We start from the raw sequence: 23,244 nt of genomic DNA on the forward strand, positions 1-23,244 counted from the left end.
TGCAGTGAATCACTGCTGCTGTCCACAGGCTGTTTTCAGGTCTGTTTTGGCCAAGATCTGTACGCATGACTCCGATGACTACACGAGGCGCCGCTGCAGCCTCAGATGAGACGCGCTGCTCGTGCAGGCCGTGTGGCAGAATCAGACGTTACATTAAATCTGGACACGGTGTTGGAGGCCGAGCCCCCGTTCATTCCCATGAAAGCTGCTCAGTGGCATTGGAAGCCACAAAAACGCGACCTTCTGGGTATGAAAAATACCTGTATCTTCTGTGTTGTGGGGCCCATAGAGCTGACTTGAGTGGGGATAAAATAATTTAATCATGCAGCTCTTTTAGACTTTCCAAATTGGACCAAATGGCTCAAGTTATGACATGTGAAACATGTAACTCCTCGAGGGTTGTGACGCTCCAAAAAAATGCAGGGAGTGTGATCCGATGACTCCCAAAATGAGGTATATGTCAAAGCTACTTAGTTAGGCTTAGGAATAAATTGTGGTTTGGGGTTCAAATAAGTCCGTTAGTTATGTTTCCTACATGACGCAAGTTAAATACGAGTTAAAATGACTCAGTGTTTACTTTTGGTTTCACACAGGACACACACAGCAGTCTTCTGGGTGAAAGTCTAGTGTGTGTTTATCCATCCATCCATCCATCCAGCTCACCTCCTCCATTTGCAGACTTCTATAAACTTTTTGTTGCTTCTGTTGCAGTATTTGTTGATTTTTACTGATAAAGTCTCCATGTACCTTCTGTAAGAGGAGAAATATTGACATGGTTGCTCGGTTAGTGAGGAAAAAAGTCTCATCTTTTTCTTTTTGCAAATAAGTCCAAGATAGTCAAGAACAAGATGTCCGACTGAAGTCTGACTTTTAGTTTGATGTAAGCCACACTCACAGTCTGTTTTCTTCTTTTCCTCTCCTTTTCTGTGTTCTGTCTCACGACTTGTTTGATGCACACTTTCTCTGACTCCCACCGGGGGCGCCGTTAGCTTGCAAAGAGACCAGGAAACCACCTCGATCCTCAAACCAGAGCACGAAAATGACCAGCACAGATGAACTCAATCCAAAGTTCTGTGCGAACATTCAATCCATGTGTACATGTATGTGATCATTCAAGTGTGTGTGTGTGTGTGTGTGTGTGTGTGTGTGTGTGTGTGTGTGTGTGTGTGTGTGTGTGTGTGTGTGTGTGTGTGTGTGTGTGTGTGTGTGTGTGTGTGTGTGCGTTGATGTGTAGGATGTGAGCCTAAGCAAACACACACCACACACAGAGCCCACCGTGGTTGATAGCTCGTGCTCGGTGGAGGGGTATTACTTACAGGATTGAGAAATTATTTGATTATAAAAAAGCATCGACTGTGTGTTCTTAGGCAACTCGTGCCAGCTCCCGTGTGTGTGCCAGCAGGCCAAGCCCAGTAGCTTGTGTAGGAGTGTGTGTGTGAGTGTGTGTGTGTGTGTGTGTGTGCATGCATGGATGTCTGTGTGTTAGAGAGAGGGAAGGAAAACGGGGGAGAGAGATTAAAAAGTTGTGTATGGAAGCATTTACATATATGCTCGTGTGTGTGTGTGTGTGTGTGTGTGTGTGTGTGCATTCCTGAGAGGACCCTGCGTGGATCAAAGCTGCTGACACCCCAGGCAGAGTCCTCCTGAGGGAGCCAGCTGTCAGATCTGGGATCAGAGATCAGCGGCGTCTGTCCTCCCCTCCTCTTGGCTCTCTGTGGGGTCTGTCACAGCAAGTTAGCACTTAGCCAGAGGCACCGATCAACAATCAGATCAGACTCTCCCCCGAATAATAGCCATGACGACTGGCCGGTGAGGATTGGACCGTCCGCAGGAAGAGGAGCCAAAGAAGGCGTGCTGCCGTCTCTTACCATCAGCGTTTAAAGGATAACGGGGTGAGAAACACGAGGAGTCAGGCTGTAAACAGGTCAGATCGTCTAAACAAGTGGTTCAGATAAATGGCTCCCTTTCATCATAACTTTACGTATCAAATCTTTCCATCACTGACTCTGACAGTTGCTGCTTCCTGGAAGACCCACCAATGTTGGCTGAAGCATTACTGCATATGTAATAGGCTTTTTGAAAACAAAAATATAGCTAATGCAAATACAACTTAAAGGGACAAGTACCTCATACAACCTCACATCAGAAGATCCCAACCATCACATTAACATATGATCTGTGAACTGCATGGACATTTAGAAAGTTGTTTTGTGTGGTGAAACATTTTTGAACAGGCACAAAAATAAACAGGAATGAACAAATCTCTCTTCGGACATAAGGTGAACTTCGTTGCACAAGAAAAACTGTCCATATCTCCGTCTGCCTCCTGAAGTGAAGGCAGGAGGTCGATCTGTAAACTGTTTTGATTGTGAAAAACTTAAGATACGCTGTTGCACAGCAGTTCTTCTCTCCTGGGTGCCAGCTGGTGCTGGGTGAACCACAGCTGACCGAAACAACAATATTCCAGCTTGCACAGGATACAATTGGCACAATTTTATTAACAATTTACATTAAAAACAACATTTTATGTACATTTTTAATGAATATTGTCATTCATATCCTGATGTGGGCTGCTCTGGGGATTATTTACCATTTGCCTTTGTTTCCTCTTGGAAGTCAGTTTGACTACTCGGGTGTTTGTTGACCTGTCAGACTCGTTGCAGCGTTTCCAGATCCCGGCAGTAAACATTAGGAGGGCAGTGTAATTATCACAGATCGTAATATTGGAAAAACAACTACAAAAATAAAGTATTAAAGAACGCAGTTACCCTTTGAAGCCATCCATGTACAGTAGTGTTTCAGGACTTACAGCCTGTGAGAAACCGTGCGAGCGCTTTGAACATGCACAGATTTAGGGCCAACTGACAATTGGCAAAGAAATGTTAATATAAGCAAGATGATGCATAACAGATCTGCCATATAAAACACGGTGCTGGTGGTAAAATTGCTCAGCCCACTTGCGTTGGTCATTGGCTGCGTGTGTGATGGTGTCGGGAGTGTACGCGCCCCTGACTGTGTGCCAGGGCTCTGGTCAGCCCACCCGTCGCAGATATGCTGCCAACTCTCGCTTGGCAGGCTCTTTTGAAACCCGTCTTTACCTCTGCGGCGGTCAACAGTGTCAACAGCGCCGTCAGACCACATATGTACGCAGAGCCAATGAATCAGTGTGACTGGAGCGTCTGTGTGTGCATGTGCCCTCCTAATGGGCTGTGATATGGGTTTGTGCAGCTGCAGCACACGTTCGAGCTCACGCAGACGTTTCATGCTGCTGGTCTTCTCTCAACTTAAAGGGTCGGTTCGGCCCAAATGAACAAAAGGGGGAAAAAAAAAACACACCCTCTCTCTCACCTCTCGTGGTATCCAGCGCTGCAGATTTTTTGTGTGTGTGTGTTTTATTTGCACCAACAAAATGGATTTGAATAGAACTTAATTTGTGGTTCTGACAGAATTATGAAAACATCAACAGCGGCATCTCTTCCCGGACACAGTGTTCCCATTACTCACAATAAGCCACAGACCTCACTGTCAACAGTCTTCATTGAGACTATTTCTTTGGTTAAACAGTTCCAATGAAAACTCTGCACAGGGAGGTCTGTGCATTGACCAGAGCAAACAAGACATGTAGACATGTTGCTGTTCTAGAGGATATAATGTGTCTAAAGCCTCACTTAGGATCAACGTTATTTACATATACAGATGCAGACTGTACTTTGTGTCCATTTAATCCGTATTTGTGTAGGTTTTCTGAAAGCTTATGGATCCTGAAAATAAAGGGCAGTACCGCTACAAATGGTGGGCTGCAGTGTCGCCAGAAGTTCAATCAAAACAAACATAGGACACGGCAGACATTTGAAAAATGGCAGACATCTGGAAGTACTGGAAATTATGGTCATCGTCACATGGACGCAAGGAGTTTCACTACAGGATGGAGGCGATTTACAACGGCTCTGATCAGGACTATAACTTCATGAACAAGACATGGCAGGCGGGGAGTGGAGAGGTGTCCAGCGGGAGAGAAACAACAGGTGGTGTTGCCGTCTGTGTTCAAATGCTTATGTGTCTTTATGTGCTGATGTTCTTTGTTTGTCCATCAACCTGCCAGGGACTGCAGCTGAAAATAAGCCTGTATGGCTAAATCTGGCACATTTACTTGACAGATTCCGATGGGTTAGATATGTTAAATGTTAAATAATGTGCATGGTCCCTTTTTTTTTTTAATGAAATAAACATTCAAATGAACGCAAACCACTGACTTGACAGAAGCAGAAGTGACCACTGGCAATGTGAAGCTTTTATTCACGTTAAATTTAGTCACATTTGCCGACTTCCTTTCTCACTGTCTGACGTATCATTTGATGTTTCCTAGTTAAAGGTAAAAGTAACCAAATGAAACATAACGTCAGCTTGAATAAAATTCCAGGTTTCTTGGTTTGATCATCATTGGAAACATCAAGGATAATAAAAGTAGACAACTCAATTAAATAAATTACGGGTCTGGTTGTTTGTTGACACTTTAATGCAGAAATGTTACATACTGTGTCTTTAAGTTGGATTTGAGGCTTAAAAAAGAACAAATAAGAGGAAATATGTTGATATATTTTGGTTTGTTGTGATCTATCTGTACCATATTACTACTACTAGCCTCTACTAACATTGAGGCTGCAGCATTAAACTCCTATTCAACGCTGCACTTTTGCACCTTGCTCTAAAAGCTCCTGAGAGCCTTTACTTTAGGAAGCTCAAACCCCCTCCTCTACACACACACACACACACACACTGAAACTTTCTCTATCTCTGCCCTCCCTCCATCTCTCTCTCTCTCTCTCTCTCTCTCTCCCTCTCTCTTACTCCCTCCTCTCAGCTCAAAACTATAAGAGGCAGACAGGAGTGCGCACACACACACAAAATACTCCTGCTTACATGCACACACACACACTCGCTGCACATGCATCGAGTGGAACAGCTCCACAGTGCTGCACAGTAGTGAGGCCGCAGTGTGTGATTGAGAGAGGGGGGTTAGAGAGACAGAGAGAGACACAGAGAGAGAGAGAGAGAGAGCATTTACTCTCCCCCTCAACCAACTTCAGGAGAGCACCAGTGTGTAGAAGTTGCATGAAGCGTGTTGTTCCAACTGAGGACTTTCTTGTCAGACCATGGAAGTCATGAAGTGGAGGTAGAAGAAGAGAGGAAGAGAAAAGAAAGTTTGCTGGCTGAACAGGAGTTTTCATCCGAGGGGGATTACTGGACTCATCATATATGTGCTCGTGTCATGGTGATCTCCTACATGATCGTCTCTTGTTGACAGGAGCCTCTCTGTGCTTTGGATTTTCCCCCCCGAGGATCAAAGTTTGTTTTCCGAGCAGAGTGTGTGAATGAAGTGTGCGGAAGCCGGAGACATGTCGAGCGGACGTTTCAGTCACCTGTTGAGGGGAGTCTGGCTGCTGTGGCTGTGGCAAGGTGAGTCCAGGCACTGTCTGCAGGATCAGTGTGTTTTTATGAACCTTACAGCTGTCTAAACAACTTTTCAAAATATACACTTTGCCTTAAATTACTTGCATGAATCCACAGATTTCTGTCCGGGGGATTTGCAGAGCTTTCACGTACAAAGATTTTCTTTAGTTTGATTTTGCTGAAACTTATAAAAAGAAATGATTAAAAATATTAAGACAGCTTAGCGTTTTGGGGTCAAGAAATGCAATTTAACTATTTAGATCATTATTCCTAAGTATGGGAATAACTTTTTGTGGTGTAAATCTTTCGCATTTAGTACCAGATCTTAAAAGATCGAAGCCGATTTCCTCCTTTTAATCCAAAGCTTTTCCAGCATGAAAAAGGGAAGAAAGAAAGAAAAAAAAATGAGATAAATGCTCTCTCATGTGAGAAATCAGCTGAACACTTGCGGATTTAGCTTAAAGAACCCATGGCGGGACGAAAAGGAAGAGATTAACACAGACAAACTCATAATTACGAGGAAGCTATTAGCCAATTTGTCACAATTCGGCATGTGGATCAGCACTTTGAAAAATAAAAGACCTACGCTGACGTTAAGACTTATGAATAGTCGGTCTGTGTTCCCCCTCTCCTCTTCAAAGCGTCAGTCGGATCTGTGGCCACTGGAGGAGTCTTAAAAAGCTCTGGCTGGTGCCTTTAAACAATGGTTCCCTAGGAGCAGGGAAGCGTGGCCCTGGAACTAATGTTGCCATTATGTTAATGGTTAGAATAACAGGAGACAGCCATTACCAACCTTACCTCGGGCCGCTGCGGGGCCGATCGTCCAGCCGCCACAGCCTCGATCGCGGAAGCGCAGCATTTTAGCCATCAGGGTTGGTTAGGTTGATGAGCAGGAGGAGGCATCTGCACAGTTATAATCATCATCACCCCCGTCCCTCCCTCCCTCCCTCCCTCCCTCTTTCTCTAGCTGCTTCAGTGGTAGACTGGCAGGCTGGTATCTGGGAACTGTTTTTCTTTTTCACAGCTCAAGCCGAGTAGAGGAGACAGGCGAGGTTGCGTCACTGGCCCTAAACAGATGCAGCAAGAAGCGGAGCAGCCCAAACAGAGCAGAAAACTGGTCATAAAATCAAAAGGACAGATTGTTTAACTAGTTTTCAGATGAATTCTGACAGGTGTAATGTCATTTCAGTGAGGGGAGCGCTTCCCAAGCCAGTGACTTCCCAAGCCTCAATTCACTGAGCACCTTTTGATCCCAAACTTCGACTGTAAAGCTGAAAACACTCTTTGATTCGTGGAGCTCTGTCTCACTTGATGGAGTGTCCGCAAAAGATAAAAGTGACCAATCTGCCGTACAGAGGAGACCACAGCGCGTATTTGGATAAGGCCGAGTGGATCCTTGGATGAAAGAATTTCCTGTTTTATGTTTCATTTCCTAAACTGAATCAAACTGGAGTGGCTGGGAATATTTATGTAACCTCATCATTTTCATATAAATTAAACCTTGGATGCAGTGTTGCTCTTTCAGCCCGTCGACGGCCCTCGTCCAACTTTTAAACTGTCCAAGTTTGTGAAACGTCCGCCAACCGGATCCTCAAAAACGTCTCCAAACCGAGCTTTTGGATCAAGGTGAAACGGATGTAATCGCATCTCAAAAACATCAATGGACCATCAACTTCCCCTGTCCACTATCTATATCTCGTCTACCTCGGCCATCAACCAAGAAGAGACACCACAATGCACGTCAGGTGCTATTATAGATCAGGAATCGCCCGCCTAGTGTAGTCGGATCCACAGTATGTCCATCAGCAGAAGTTTGAATGACATCATAGGTGGATGTGTTGGTTTCCATGTGGCAGCTGTTGTGTTAATGACGAGGGTGTGAGATGCAGCGGGACCATGTGTGTGTTGTTGCTCTGTGAACGGGAGCCAGAGTTCGCTAACCACAGTTGAACTGGCAGCAGCGTCCGCTGGGCAAACTCCTGCAGATCCCTTGTCTAAATAAACGAGGCCGCCGGATTAACTAGCTTAAACTGTGATGAAAAGACAACAGTAGTCGTCCATGCGCTGCCCCCGGGGACACAGGGATACTCCTGGTCCGGGAGACCGCTGTCAGACGCTAGGGGATAAAGCCCAAAAAAGGAAGGGGGACTCAGGGTTAGAATAACACAAGAGACCCCATGTTCTTTGAAAAACCTCTAAATCAGCCTGACCCTCGCCTGACTTTGGCGACAAAGGGTGGAGGGAGGAGAGAGAAACGTAGTGCTGCAGCGAGAAGGCCTGGGTCAGATGAAATTCAGGAATACTTTGCATGCTTTCTGGTAGCCTTCAGTCCCCAACAGTGACGGGCAGGAACACAACACTGTGCATGATTTATTCTTTTTTAGTCACAAGTATTTCAAGTTGGGGTTTGACATGTTTGCTGCCTTCAGGTTTTTGCCATTGTGTAAGTTTGACGTGCTGTGTGTGAGACGAGCCTGACGAAATCTTGGTCACAATCACACGGGAATGCGTCGTCGATCAGAGAGCAGGGAAGCGTCATCATCCCACATCATCCCAGCAGCCTAACGTTTTGAAAATGCAACAACACGTTGATACATGATACCATATGTGAGCTATAGCTGTTGTAAGGTGTCTTTGCCAGAACTGTGTGAGTCATAAAAGCAAATTAACAACCCATTTAATTCATTACTACCTATTACTTATTGTTGTTTACATCCAAATGAAGACTAGGGAAGTCATTTGAACTTGATCTGCAGAAGTCAATAACAGTGCAGCTGGACATCTGGAGTGTCAGCCGCTGTCTGAATGAAAGACTAAACAGTTGTTCCTCGTTGTCGGATATTTGTGTGTTTGACTTAAAGGAAATTATAGTGTTTTGTGAATGTTATCTCCATCACCTCAGTGTACGGACATTTCTATGGGGCAAAAAACATAAAACACAAAACTGAGGGTTTGTGAAGAAAGAAGAAAAGAGACACACATTTCTGTTCAATCAAAGGTTTTAAACGTGGAAATTCACTCCATGCGACTTTTGTTGAAGACATATGCACGTTGCGCCAAAAAATGCCGGGAATCTCCGTCTTATAACGCCAATCCAGAAAGTTTCAGTGCCTGGAAAAAGCAGCTGTGAACGATGAAAAATGTGCAGCAGTCACCTAAAAATGTGGTACGAGCCGGATCGCTGAGCTACCGAAGCATCGCTCACGCTCACACGCATGCACCTCACTAATCTTGTCATTCCGGCCTCTCGCTCCACCCTCCTCCAACCGCACATCCTCCTGACCAACTCCATTCACCTCATCAACCACTGACAGACACACGGAGAGAGGGAGAGAGGGAGAGAGAGGGAGAGAGAGAGACCAAAACAAAGACGGGGGAAAAAAGAAGGGAGGAATCTGAAATCCATCCAGGAGAAATGAGCCGTAAACATTGTGGCTTTTTTCATCAGAGGAGGGGGAGCTGTAATCAGTGGAGGGGAGGGACGGGGGGGTTAGGAGGGCACGGGCACCTCAGGGACAGTTTTGAGGGTTTTGTCCTGCAGCACTGAGGCAAAAAGAGATGAGAAAGTGGCTTTACGGGACGCTGGGGGGGGTAGAGAAATGGGGTGAGGATGTAGTGAAAAAAGGAGGAAACACATGAGGAAGCAGTTAAAATACTGGAACACATGGAGGGATCGGAGCTGCTATGCCATCGGTTCCTCTGCAACAAAATAGATACTTTCTTTCACCTCCGCTGCCTCCACTCGGCCAGGTTTAACGATTCAAGCGTCTCCGAAGCAGACAAAGGCGTCTCTCTCTGTAATGACCGAGGCCTAAACGTCCAGCACTTGATTCCCGCCCCTGAATCAAAAAGTACCTGGATCTGGTTCTTGTTTTTGCAGGATGGCTCCAAATAAAGAAGTACATAAAAACTGTATTTTGACGTTGGCGCTGTGGATGAGACATGAGAGAAGGAGAGCGACGGCTGCCAAACCGTAATCACAAACGCAAACAAACAAACAGAGTGCAGCCTGGAGGTCTTTTTATAAATGGTATCCCTTCTGCAGCCGGGCCTGTAAATCAATGTGTGCAGTGTGTTTTTGTCAACGTGCGTGCATGCATGCGTGTGTCTGTGTGTGTGTGTGTGTGTGTGCGCGGAGACGGGATGAATATAGGAGCTCAAAGACAGGTAGATTACTTTGGCCGGTCATCAGTCAGATGAGGCGGAGGCCGGTGGCAGCGGCAGTGTCGGTGGTGATGACAGACTGACCTACAGACCACACGCAGGTCACAGGCTGCTGCACTGACCCCTGGTGGGAGATGCTCGGCACTGCAGGAGGACAAACCAGGGCCGGTCAGCTGCTCTTAACGATGAAATCAGGACAAGATGTCTGTAACATCTATCAGACGTGGCTCTTGGAAGCAAAATGAGCAAACATGATTTGTTGTGACCTGCTGTAATCAGTCCTCTTCTTCTTACCGGCCTTTGATAGATCCCTTCCTAACGAGCTTCTGATGTAAGAGGACGAAACCAGCCACTCTGTGCAAACATGTTTTCTGATTATTATCATTATCATTATTATTATTTAAAGCTAATCCAATGCCTCAGCAGTTCACATCTGTCTGTTTCCAGAACAGCTTTTTTCTCTGTTTAGCGGCAGCAGAGGGAGAGAAACACAAAGAGGGAATATGAGTTTCATTTATTTTAGTGATTAACTCATCAAAGACAGCAGTTTATCTGGAAGATATTTGGGACGGAGCTCTTAGATCTGAAGCCAGGTACAAATATTAACGGATTAATTGTTTCAGTGCGATTTTTATTGGTAGTATTTGTAAGAACAACCTACAAACAGCCTGATCAAACTGTCTGGCACGGTCGAAAAGGAAATCTGCAAAACACGGGGCTGCCGATCATGCTGAGGTTTATTAGCCTGATCGAATGAGATTAAAGAAAGAAGACAATAAAAGCTATGAAGGATAGAAATGACTCAAACTAAGAAGAATTCCGTTTTCTGCCAAAATTAACACTGCGATCTAATCTAATGTAACAAGCTAAATATATCAAAACTCGGCATTTGTTATCAGTGTTATGTCTTTAAAACGAAAGTCAGACCATGCATGCTGAAGTATTTTTGAAATGCCACATTAGAAGTTTGCACAAGCAAAGCTGTCTTCAGCCCAGTTTGGTGTCAAGCCATTTTAGAGCCACCTACGAATTCTGGCCATATTTTACAAACTACACCAGTAATGTGGGGAGTCCTGTGATACTTGTACCTACTTGTTACTCACTGAACTTGAACTCTTCATCACTGCATGTCGGGCCTCGACTCCTGTGAAGTTTACAGACGTTTGTGAAATGGTTTCAGATCTGTTGAATGAGCGTTAATTTGGGTAAACGCTTGTTGTCGCACTGCATCAACTTTCTGTGTTATCTTTTAATTATGAGGCTGCACGGAGCCCGACGTTTGTGTCAGTCTCACTAAAAGCCTCACAGATCTCACTGATTAGTTTAATTACAGTTGTGTGAAAGGCTTTCATGTTTGACGCCGACATAATTCTAAGGAACAAGCAATTCTAGGCAAAACTAAATTCTACATATGTATACAGCATGTGTGGCCGCCTCATTTATATCAATGAAGTTATACGCTATAATCCAATACATTTCAATTTACAGGTCCAACAAGAACTGAATATAATAACCGTAATGAATTTAGGATTTCGCGCATGGCTGTTAGACTTCATTAGTTTTAAACAGGCGTACCTAATAAACTGGCAACATTGGAATCAGTATTTAATCAGCGAGTTTTATTGGTTAAATAAATCAAAATCTATTTCTGGAGGATGCATCGAGCTCCCTGCAGTGTCAGGGAGGCGCAGACTGCGTCAGGGTGAAGTTTTTAGAGCCCATAGTGGAAAAATAAATCAGCGGGAAGCCTTTCAGGGTAAAACTAATGATATCTGCCTGCCTGTGTAGGAAGTGAATCAACTAAAATGGTCCCCCATCTCCTCCAAATTGAGATGAGGGGTTGGATATTATCATATGTATTACAACATCGCCTTGCTTGTGGTTGGAATAGGCTCATTTCTAGAAGAATACTTAAATAAAAAAGCCCACGATGAGCAATTTTGTTTTACTAAGCTCTGTTTTTATGAGAGTGCTCTTTTAGTAAACGCAACCATATGCCCGACTGGAGAGAGATCCAAGAGAGGGAGAGGGGGCAGAATGACAAGTGACCTCAAGGAACACTATAGAAAAGCTTTGGCAAAAACAGAAACTCAAATATAGCAACCAGAAAATGGGTCCACATTACACACACACACACACACACACACACACACACACACACACACACACACACACACACACACACACACACACACACACTGTTACTCTGTCCATTCATTGAACTGTGTGTGAGGAAACACTTAGGCAGCATGTTGCACGCAGCTACAAAGGGCTGGATAACACAAAACAGACCGATTGGACGACTTGCAAGGAGTGGGGGGAAATTAATTAATCCTGATTAGTATTTTCTGCTCCGAGCACTCCCGTGGGAGCGCAGCTGTGTCCGACTGACCGGCTTCCCTCGCCAGCTGCAGTGACACGGAGCATAAACAAACACATCATCGCGTGGGGAAAATTGCAAACATGTTTCAATGACTATGACAGGAAAAAAGAGTATTAATCATATCAACAAACTGACATGCTGGTCCAAGGAGGAGAAATGTGCCTTGAGCTTTAATCTGGTTTTGTGGTCTGCGACTCAAACAGGCCAAGCTCTGCATGTGTGTGTGTGTGTGTGTGTATGTGTGTGTGTTTATCAGGTGGAAGGATGCTTGGAAATGACTGAGCTGCACACATGTCTGTGGTTGTGGTCAGCATATGGGAAGCATTCCAAGAGTGAGGGGAACAGAAAATATCCGCCCTCTGACACTAACAAGTTTAATAAACGCCGATCACTCAGCCGCCATCTTGGAGCCTTTCCGCGGAGAAAAAGGAGAAAAATTTTTTTAAAAAATACATCAGCAAGTCGCACACTTTCCATTCCAAGTCCCAATTTTCCCTCAAATCCCATCTGCTCAGTCGAATGAGAGCAAAACCGATCTGTGGCTCGGCGGCCGACTCCCAGCTCAGCTGGAGTCTCGACAGGTGATGTTCTCCCCAAGTGCATCTAAAGTCAAATGAGAGAAAAGTGGAGTGAGATTACATCCATAAAGCTCTCCACCGCAGATGACCCCGGGAGAAAGTTGAGAAAGTGAGAGGAAGAATGTGAGAGCTGAGGGGAGTAAGAGAGAAGGGAGAGGGGAAAAAGAAAAGCTGGAGACGCTGACTCAAAGCAAAAGCTCCACATTTTCTCTAGTTGGATGAGAAGACTGAAACACCAATCTTAGATTTGTCCGTTTAATGTAAGGCTACAGCAGCTTAGCTTAGCTTCGTGTTAGCTTAGCATAAAGGCTGTGAAACATTGGAGAACGAGCCCAGTTGCTGAAATAAAATATTAACAGGTAACATTTCTGCAAAATGTGTCACATTGCGTTCACGTTACAAGTTTATGAGCTGACTGTTGGGAGGTGGAGGGGCTGGTGTTGGAGCTACAGGCGTAAAGGCTGCCAAGACAGTGACCGCAGTTTGAGACTGTGTTTCAGCATTTTGTAAGTGTGAAACCAGTGGATATTCTTTAAGGAGACCTCAAGACAACTTCGAGCCGCGTTTGTGTGGACAAAAAACAGATATTTTTGATGGGACATCTCCAACAATGTTTGTGGCGAACGAAACAGCTATTTGAAGGCCAAGACACGATCGTTTCCTCACCCTTAACGATCGGTCGCTGTGGCAAAACCTGAACAGGGGCGGCAGAGGTTTCACGCAGCGCACGTCAACAGCGACGCTAAGATGCCTCTGCTTCGTCTTCGGGTCTCCCTCTGTGTCTGTTTCAGTCCAGTAACGTCCTTTACCTCATTAAACACATTAAAACTAAAGCCACAAGCCAGTTTTGAGAGTGAGAGGAGTTGAAAATACAGATACTTGCGTTAAACGCAGGGACTGAAAACAAGTTGTCAATGAACACGATGAACCCAATGAATACAAGTAAAGATACCATAGAAATCTACTTGAGTACGGTAACAACGTGTTGGTGCTTTGCTACTTCCGAACTCTGCATGTTTATGTGCTGACTTCCATATCGGGACTTGGAGGGGGTGGTGGTGTTACATGAGTGAAGGCTGCCAAGCCAGTGACCACAGTTTTGAGACTGCGTTTCAACATTTGTAAGTGTGAAGCCAGTGAATGTATTTAAGGAGCTTGAGACAATTCACAGCCAGGTTTGTGGCTGCCACAACAGGTATTCAAGCCAAAACAGTCTTTCACAAACCCTACCAGAGGGGTTGTTGTTCCAAAATGTAACCAGACCATAAGCAAGACGTTGTCACAAGACACAGTTTACTCTGGCAACATTTATTCAGGCGATTAACTAATCTGATTCTGTCCAGAGGAAACAAAATCTGTATTCCAGCATCTCTGAAGCTTTCCGTCTAACATGTTAGATTCAATTCTAGTTTGACCAAAAAACCAAAGTGTAAAAATTCACCGTTAAGAACAAAAGTGAGCAGAAGAGTGTGACGCTCAAAACAGATAAAATGTCAGAGAGGAAACGGGAGAGGGAGGCGTCTGCGAGAGCTCATCCGCAGCTTTCTGACATTTGTTTTGGGAGGATGAAATTGAAGCCATCATTTTCACACACACAAAAGTGCACACGCTGCCAGGACAGACCCCAGCGGGCTTCCTCACGTTGCAGCCGTGAGGGTGCAATCAGAAAAATCTCGCTGGCCGCGTCGACAACGCGCACATCTCTCCGTGGGTGGAGCAGAGAGCGCAGTTATGACCGCTGACAGGCTGACAGATTGCAGATGTGCACGTGTCAGGTCAATAAATGTTATAGAGTGAATAATGCTTTCATTTGGATTAACTTAACTGCCAGTGTTTGGGAAAACTCAACGCGGGAACATTCATCATTTTGAGTGTTTTGTGAATCATATTATCAACAGATGTGTTTGGCTCGGCTGGCCTGCTGCTGTCAGTGACCCACTGTATGCTTAGAAACGCATAAGAACATACTCTGGTGCAGGTGCTGATGTGCACACAATCCCTCCAATCACCTCCTCACACACCTCCTGCCTCTAAGAAAGCCCAGAAACAAGGCAGCTGTAGGTTGATTGCAGCGACGTGCCAAAACATTCTGCGCCGCGGCCAACGTCCTGACTCGCTGCTATGCATGGTTTCTATAGCACCCACTCTCCACTCATTACATGGGAAATTTAACAAAATGACAGCCCTGAAACAGCTTGCAGTCGGCCACAATTGTGTTTAGACGTAACAGGGAGAAGATGTGAATGTTCCCTGATGACAATTATATCTTCCCTCAAGAGGCTGGTAATCATCTCTGAGTCCTGGAGCTCCCATTTCCTCCATCCACCAAAAACAAAGTGTGTTTATCTGACGGGATAAATGTGATTATTTACTCATCGTTTTCTGACTCTCTCTTCCTCTGTAGCCGTGTTTGTGGCTGGAACTGGGAGTAGACTATGGGAGGTGCCCACGGCCTCCTTCACTTCCTCCTCCAACCTCAGCGAGAGCCTGCAGTGGGAGCAGGGCTGCCAGTACCGCCACCTACAGGACAGAGTGAGAGTCACAGCGGACGTGCCCCCAAGAGTGGATGGTACATGGGTGTCGACAAGGTGAATTTTGTGACGTCGTGGTACAAGGATTTAACAAACAGCAAACTATTGATTTGATCCAGTTTTTGCACCGTTGCACATAGAAAACCCAGGATCACATGTGAGAGGAGGCGCTTGTTGTTGCAAACCCACAGAGATCCACCTGACTCTTCACTTCCTCTCACCTCACTGTCGTGGTTTCTCTGTCCTGCAGCTTCACTGTTTTGTCTCACCCTCAATGCTTTCATTAGTATCAGCCTTGACAGAAAGAAAAGTCACACAAATTCAGAGTACAATTACCATGTCAGCACCGAAGAGCAGTCAGAAAGAATTTAGCAAAAACAGACCTAAAAGAAAGTGAATATTGGACTTAACTCTGCCAGGCAGCCAGAAACTTGTCTCAAGGTGATAATATGTCAGTGTTTGTATTTTCTTCTTGTTTTTCCTTCCCCTAGTGGCCACAAAATATTTGAATGCCAGGGAAGTGAAACATTAAACAGATTTAAGATTCCGATTCCGATTCAGATTAACAGCATGAAGAAGCGAAATATTTGTGACTTTTTGCGTATGAAGACTTGCTGAGACTTTGCAAAGTCGTGCCCCAAAAGAGTTAAAGGTACAGAAACAAAAATACATCTTTTTCCTGTTACCTCTAGTGCTGTGTTTTCTCTCTACCAAACCACACCCACCATCTGTATCATAGACTAGATGCTCGTGCTTTTGTCAGCGCAGGATGTAAACATTAATAGCTTCTTCCTTGGAAGGAAGATAGGAACTATTTTCTTTCAGTAACACAGCGTGAAAGAAAGGATGCAATTACTGATAGACAAGCTGGTTAATAGTTGATGGATGTAGTTGGGATTGTCTGGATTGTCTTTAGTGATTGGGTCATGATTTCTGGAAAGAGATGCTGCTGTTGACTTTTTTGGTGCTTTTAGTAAACAAATCGAGCGCCATCGAGTTGCGTTATATTCAAGAGAAGACAGACATCTCTATGGCAGATATCTCCAAAACTCAGCAACTCGCAACAAAACAATATAGAGGAGAGGAAAAACATGTGTTTGACACAGGGGTGAACTGTCCCTTTAAGGACAGCTCTGGAGGTGGAAGGAAACTACTGCCTGAAATCCAAACATGTCAGAGCTAATCACTAATATCACCTCAATTAACCATTTCATTCTTCCGTGTTCAGATGTGAAGTTCGGCCCGGTCCGGAGTTCCTCACCCGCTCCTACACCTTCCACCCCAGCCGACACTTCCTGGCCCTGCAGCATTTCTACAGCGACAGCAGCTGCGAGGACCCAGCCTACTCCCTGATGGTCAGGGGCAAGCTCCGTCTGCGCCAGGCCTCCTGGATCACCCGCGGGGCCACTGAAGCTGAACACCACCTCAGCAAGGTGGGCATCGTGGTCCACAGCGTGGCAGCCAAGCAGAGGCTGTCGTCCAGGCTGCCTGCGAGCTGCGTGGGCCTGATTCTGGGTCAAATGATGCCGGGGAAGCTGTACGAGCTGTACAGCACCCGGGCGGGGAGGGGATGTCTGGAAGCGCTGGGCTTCTCCATGATGGAGATGGGACTGATACGGGTGGAGACGCAGCACCACAGTCATGGAGGGAAGGTCCAGGAGCTGTTCTTAGGGGACATTCACACTGACTGGACACAGAGGACTCAGTACAGACCGACAGGATACCAACAGCCACTGCAGAACGCCATGGTGAGACATTACTGTGCATTTCTCGGTTGATCAGAGAAGGCATGTGGAAGACCGACTGTTTTGCATTCAACAGCAAAACAGTTTGGGAACCAGTGCCTTGCAATAAAGCCCTATTAATTTATCATATTCCCACAACACAGATACACCCTGATACATTTCAATGACAGAAGAAGCTACATATTTGTAACACATTTTTCCTACCGATTAACCTCTCCATCACTCTTTGCAGCATCACATCCACCCCTGCCCCGTGTGCGCCCTGGTGTACCGATCCTCAGAGCAGCGCCCTCCGGTGCTGCCCCGCGGCCCTGCAGCCCCTCTGTCTCTCTCTGGCCGCTGGGTCAGCCAGCGCTGCGAAACCCGTCCCAACATCCTCTTCCTCACCCGAGACTTCACCTTTGACCCCGAGCAGCATGCGTGGGAGGGCATCTATCGGCACTACTCCGACCCCACCTGCTCTCAGCCCACCTTCACCCTGAGAGCCTCAGGCCACTTCGCTCAGGGAAACCCCTCTGTCAAGGTCTCAGGAGCCACCGAGTTCGTCTTCAAGGTCATCCAGGTGAGAGTCACAGCCGCAGAGGAGCCCACGGCGAAGATGCTGAACGGGACGAGGCCGGGAAAGTGTGGTCGCGCAGGAGGCTGGGAGGTCGGGGTGGAGCAGGACTTGACTCCTACAGACGGGTGCACCCTGCTGGGCATCAAGCTGCCTCATAAGGAGTACGAGCTCTTCAAGACCGAGCTGGACCACAGGAAACACCCGGTGCTGTTCATCGGAGAGAGGCCGACCGACGGGTCCAGTCCAGACCGACCGCAGAGGAGGCCCACTTCCTTTCAGGCTCCCATGATGCTTTGCAGTGCGGGGGAGACACAGCCTTCACATCGCTCAGGTTTTAACAGCAGGCAGGTCCAGTTAGAGGCCAGCGGGACAGACAGACTGGCACAGGTGGTGTCACTGGTGCTGGGATCCGTGCTGTGCAGCTGGTTCTGTGGTTATTAGAGACATCGCTCACAAATCAAGCTGACGTCATCGACGGACATTGTCTTCTGGCAGCTTCCTTTCACTCTTCCTCCGTACGATGATGACCACATGTGTGACGGTCAAGTAAAAATCAAGAGGGACTCAGGAGAGCTGAATATTTTCAGACGCTGCCTGTATTTTCACTTTAATGACTCATAACTTTCCCCCTACAAACTAATCTGTATATAAACCCACCAATATATATATACAAGTGCCGACATTTCAGTATGTAAAACAATATTCTTTTAAAGATGTTCTCTCTTTACAGATCAGTTCCTTTCTTTGATTATTTTTTTGGGGGTCAGTACCATTTTTCTTGTTATAACAAAGCAAGATCACAGTGTTGAAATGTGGAATCAAGGTCACGTCAAAATCAAAGCCACGGAGAGATCTTTGTCTTCCAGGATGCGGTATTAATTAATGCACTTTGTACAGAACAGTGTTTTCTCTCGACATACTGGGGAGAAAAGAAGCCGGACACGTTTGTGATCAGTCGACATCTTTATCCGTCTGATGCCACTGTGGAGTGAAATGTTGCTTTTATCTCTGTCCTCCTTCAGAGGCTCTTGTATCCGCCTGCTTTTCTACCAGCAGTCAATCCAAACGAATCAAATGAATATTTATTTTAACCATTTATACTTTTTTTTAAAGAGGAAGTTTTTGGTCTAATATTTTTAGTTAGTTTCGCCATTTAAGAAGTGATTATTTTCCATGTGTATTAAAAAAATGGCTTTTCATAACATCTTGTGTTCACTTAGTCTTTAAGGGATCTCTGTGTAGAAACGGAACTAAAGAGGTAAGTAGCAGGGGATCATGGGAGTTGTTGTCTTCGTTGTTACAACAATCATCACTGAGCTGATGGAAATCTTTCAGGCGTACCTTCACGGACGAGGTAATGTTTTAGAGTTCTGTTCCTGTTATGGTTGGACGCAATTTCCAACTTCCTTCCTCACGCTTAAGTTTTCAGAAATGTCCTTTCAATCCATCTGATATTTGAGATATGGAAGTGAAAACAAGAAGTCAGGGGATCACAAAAGTCAGTGGGTTTAATTGTAGGGGGACTATGAATATTATGTACTAAATTTCACAGCCAATCCGTCTTTTAGTTGTTGAGAAATCTCCATCTGGACCAACTATTACAAATAAAAATGAAAATGTTCTTGTGGTGTGTCCCAAAGCTGCTGTTTTATTTCAAGTCCCAAACAGAAAATTGGGGCCTGTAGCTCAGCTGGAGTTTGTCTTCTTTCTTGTGTTCATACTGTGGTCTGATTCAAAGCCCAGATAGTGGGTGAGCGTACTGCCGTTTGATAAATAACTGTCATATGGCTCACACATTACACAAGACATTCCAGCGCAGGTCCAACCGCTGAAAACACACAGAGGGATATCAGATTGGATGCACAGTGTTTCGGGAGAATGCGCAGCCGTCAGCCAGCAAAATAGATTTCGCAGTCGCTGTGACGATAAATGAGCCGAGAGGAGCAGCAGTTAGGAGACGACGGAGGAATAAATATAGCTCCAGATTTTCGGTGTTATGACTGAAGCGAGTGAAGCGTCGTGCTCCTCAAGACAGATATCGTCCATTTGTAAAAAAAAAAAAAACCTGACACCTAATTCTGCAGAATGACGGCAAGAAAACGTACAACTCAGCTTAGCACAGAAAATCACAGCTATCCGAGCACAAGCACATCCAAAATTATCATCTGTTCCATATTAACTATTTTGGATTTAGATGCAATAATCTGTAGTTTGGAACAAGTGAGGAATGAAAACATAACACTGAAAGTCTTTTCTCTTATTTTTCCATTAAAAAGACCCAATGTACACTTTAAGAGGTCATATTATGCTTTGGGGGGTTTTTGCCTTTCCATTATTGTGTTTTGTAGCATTTTTGTGCATGTAAAAGTTCTGCAAAGAGAAAAAACCCAAAGTCCACGCCAAAGGGAGTTACTCTCTCTCACAGAATATGCTGCTCCTCCACAGCATTGAAACGCCTGATGTGGAGTCGAGCCTTTTCATCCGCAACTTATGTGCATTACAATGTAACAGGTGTTATATATAAAAACATAAATTTACATATTTATTACAAATTATATCCGGCAGTACCGAAGCCATGGTTACCAGTTGTTTCGCTGTTATTTTAGATCACACTACTTTTCTAGGTATGACCCGCCCTACTCTGCCTCTTATTGGCTCCATCCTTCCTGTTAAGTAATGTGCATCTGCAAATCTCATCAAAGGCGAGGCGAGAGGTCTCACGTCATAGCTAAAATGGACCGTTCAAGACACAGTGTGTTAAGGGGTGCTGCAGCAATGAACCACATGAGAAAAATAATGTTTTTGGAAAATTAAAGTAAACTTATTCTACTAGGATCCCAAAATAAAAACCTGAACCTGAAAATGAGCATACTCTGACCTCTTTGAGCAAAATGTTTTAATGGCCCCAAAGACACATTCTTATGATCAGTTTCTCATTGTGAGAAGTCAAAGTTAGAACAGTTCGGGCTCTTTCACACGACAGATCTGTGTTTTTCTTTGCTTCTCTGTGATCATCTTGCTTTTTTGAAGTAAGTGGTGAAACAGGTGTTGGGTTGTTTGCTAAAAGTCTATCAAATCTGTTCAAACCAGATTATGCAGAGTGCTGTTTTTATCAGAACTTTAACTGAAATTGTCACTTGTGAAAAAACATTATCACCTAATAATGCCAATATGGGAAAACTTGTTAACAAACAACAGAACAGTATTCTCCTGATTGTAGGCTATCCTCCATGATGTTGCTTTAAATTGAGAAAATAAGGTGGAGGGGAGGGAAAAAGAGATTTCTGGGAAAAGTAGAGGGAAAAAAAATTAGTTTAAATATCTAATGAGGACTAAATTATGTTAGTTGGCTCTCCAGCATTCAAATAGTGGGGACAGAAACAGAGAGAAGGAAACAGAGAGGGAGAGACGTAGTCCTTTCCAGAGGCTACATGCTGTTCCTATTAGCTCCTGCGAGAATGGTGATGGCAGCTGTGAGCCCCATGAGGTCATCCTTCAGGCTTGGATGGAGAATTAAGGTCTGTAACCCCCCTGAGCCAACACACAAGGAACACAGGCAGAAACAAAGAGGAATGAATGAGTGACATTTATCTACGTGCAGAGTCTGTCATTCAATGAACCTGGAAAAATCCCTGTTTGCTACCGGTCAGCCCACACGGATCCTCCCGTACTGAGAAGGCTGATGATGGTGATGATGGCTGAGACGAGGGCCAGGAGGCAGCAAAGTTTTTCATAGTCTGTTTGTGGTTTCTCTTGAGCGCCATAAAATATAGAGACCGTCTAGGCGGAGAGGAGAGCGGGGCAAAACTGTTAGTAATCAGGCTTATTGAATGCATCCACTGAAGAACAGGAACAACAACAAAAAAAGAAAATAGATTAAACACAGACGTGTTTTAGGAAGTAAAAACAGCACATGATTGCATTCTGGATCCGACAGTGTGTGTTTACAGCAGTTTAACAATCTGATATTTTGAGTCATTACCTTAAATAATTTGGATGTTGGGACAGTAAAAAAAAAGTGAGCTCTTAAAGCCAAGTGGATCAGTCTTGCTCATTTAAACACATTTGATTATCTGGAAAATACACTTATTTGCTTTCTCTCACAGAGTTTGATGAAAATGGGCCATCAGGCTAACTCTTATGAGTATGACGGTAAAGCCATAAGACACTTAGCTTAACATAAAGACCGGAAACAGAGGGAAACAGCTAGCCTGGCTCGGTCAAACTAGCAAAATATCCCTGCCAGTAACTCTTAAGCTAGATAATGAACACACTATATGTTGTTTCTTGTACACAAACCAGGTCAAGCTAGCATATGCTCATGCTAAGCTAAGCTAAGTGCTATTTTTTAAGGACATTGTGGGCCTAAAGGCACTGACGCCACCCATCTAGCTAGGTTGTCTCAAGCCATTCAACTTGGTGTAACTTAATTACAGTAAACTTAAATTTAACCGCAGTCTGAAGACACAATTGTAACAGATAAACAGTCACTATTGGACAGACGGGGAGCTATATTATCTGTAACGTTACTGACAAGGGCTTCCATTAGCTTAACTGCTGAACAACACTAAATACCACATATTATATAGATTAAGAAAAAGACAATGTCCGTAGAGTATACAGACACAAAGAAAGGCTAAAGTTATTCGTCTTTCACATGAAGTTGATACATTTCTAAAGATACACAACTTCCGTAAGCCATTTTTCAGAAATTGGTGATAGACAATGAGCTAATACGCTTTCCTGCCACCCCAGGATGCATTAATTCTTGCACAGACGTGAGAATGGAACCAATCAATCAAAATACAATCTTTTGTGTTCTGGTGGAGAGTTGAGAAGACAAGTTTGATACCACTCCTATTTGTTCATTAAATGTAAAGCTTCAACAATTATGTTTCCAATTAGCTAAGCTTAGCATAAAGCTGTTAGCAGGTGGAAACAGTTTGTCCTCTTCAGAAAACCAGATCAATCAGTATTTAAGCTCAATAATCAACATACTATATGTAGTTTTGTTTGCAAAAAACAAAACAAAACAAAACATTGAAGTACACACACAAAAAATCAGAATATTTGTTTTTATAAACTAAACTAACCATCTCCATGCAGAGAGATCTCAATGTGCTATCGATCTTCTCATCGACACCAGTGACAAGCCTCCAGCGTGGAGCTGTTCCTTCGTGGCTCTGGCATTACTTTTTATTTTGAAAGGAGACCAAGTAAAAGCAACCCAGGAATTCAGGGACAAATGTGGTCATAAAGGAACAAAATGCCAAATTTCCATCACTGAACAGGCGGTTGAAATCCTCCAGACTAGAAGTTACATCCAAATTCATGTTAGTCTAGCAGCACATGTTATAAGGAAACTCTTAAATGCCGTGAAAGAGCAAGATGGAAAGCAAAAAAAAAAAAAAAAAGGCGAAACTGTCCACATGGACCACTTGTGTCACGTGTTGGGTTTTAGCTGTAATTTAAATAATAAATACATTATATACATTTGTTGTTTGACTCTCTGTAGCCTTCTCTGAACTAGGACCATAAAAGATCCGACCTCTTTAGAAAGAATGTTCCTATAGACTGTTGAAAAAAAAAAAAAAGGAAAACAAAACAAGCCCTAAGGAGTTTCCTTTCAGTTAAACCAAGTTTCCAAACCACAAACAGTTTCGTGGTTTAGTCTGACAAATGTTCTGGTAAAAAGAAAGACACAGTGCTGCTTTTGGACAGAGATTCAATAGAAAATACAGCAGAGGTCCCATCTCCTGCCTTCCCATAAAAATCTTGTATATGCAGTTAATGCACACACACTCACACACATCACTGGGATGACATCACTGCA

General features: G+C 44.4%; 1 protein-coding gene and 1 long non-coding RNA gene across 3 annotated transcripts; one reads left to right on the forward strand and one right to left on the reverse strand.

Moving 5' to 3' along the window:
* Window positions 1-4,924: 4,924 nt before the first annotated feature.
* apcdd1l (adenomatosis polyposis coli down-regulated 1-like) lies at window positions 4,925-19,032 on the forward strand. The gene is made up of 4 exons (XM_037099688.1): window positions 4,925-5,457; window positions 14,981-15,164; window positions 16,336-16,855; window positions 17,085-19,032. The coding sequence occupies exons 1-4, from the start codon at window positions 5,373-5,375 to the stop codon at window positions 17,850-17,852; spliced, it is 1,557 nt and encodes a 518-aa protein (XP_036955583.1). The 5' UTR covers window positions 4,925-5,372; the 3' UTR covers window positions 17,853-19,032.
* Window positions 19,033-20,303: 1,271 nt separating this feature from the next.
* LOC119021474 lies at window positions 20,304-22,624 on the reverse strand. Of its 2 annotated transcripts, none has more exons than XR_005075596.1 (3): window positions 22,505-22,624; window positions 21,055-21,191; window positions 20,304-20,942 (listed from the first exon to the last, which is right to left on the reverse strand). It is a non-coding gene; the product is annotated as an uncharacterized LOC119021474 (long non-coding RNA). The 2 variants fall into 2 exon arrangements; XR_005075597.1 differs by lacking the exon at window positions 22,505-22,624 and adding an exon at window positions 21,394-21,920.
* Between the last annotated feature and the right edge of the window lie 620 nt (window positions 22,625-23,244).

The sequence above is a fragment of the Acanthopagrus latus genome, chromosome 6, assembly GCF_904848185.1.
Source record: "Acanthopagrus latus isolate v.2019 chromosome 6, fAcaLat1.1, whole genome shotgun sequence".
In the NCBI taxonomy this organism is placed as follows: Eukaryota; Metazoa; Chordata; class Actinopteri; order Spariformes; family Sparidae; genus Acanthopagrus; species Acanthopagrus latus.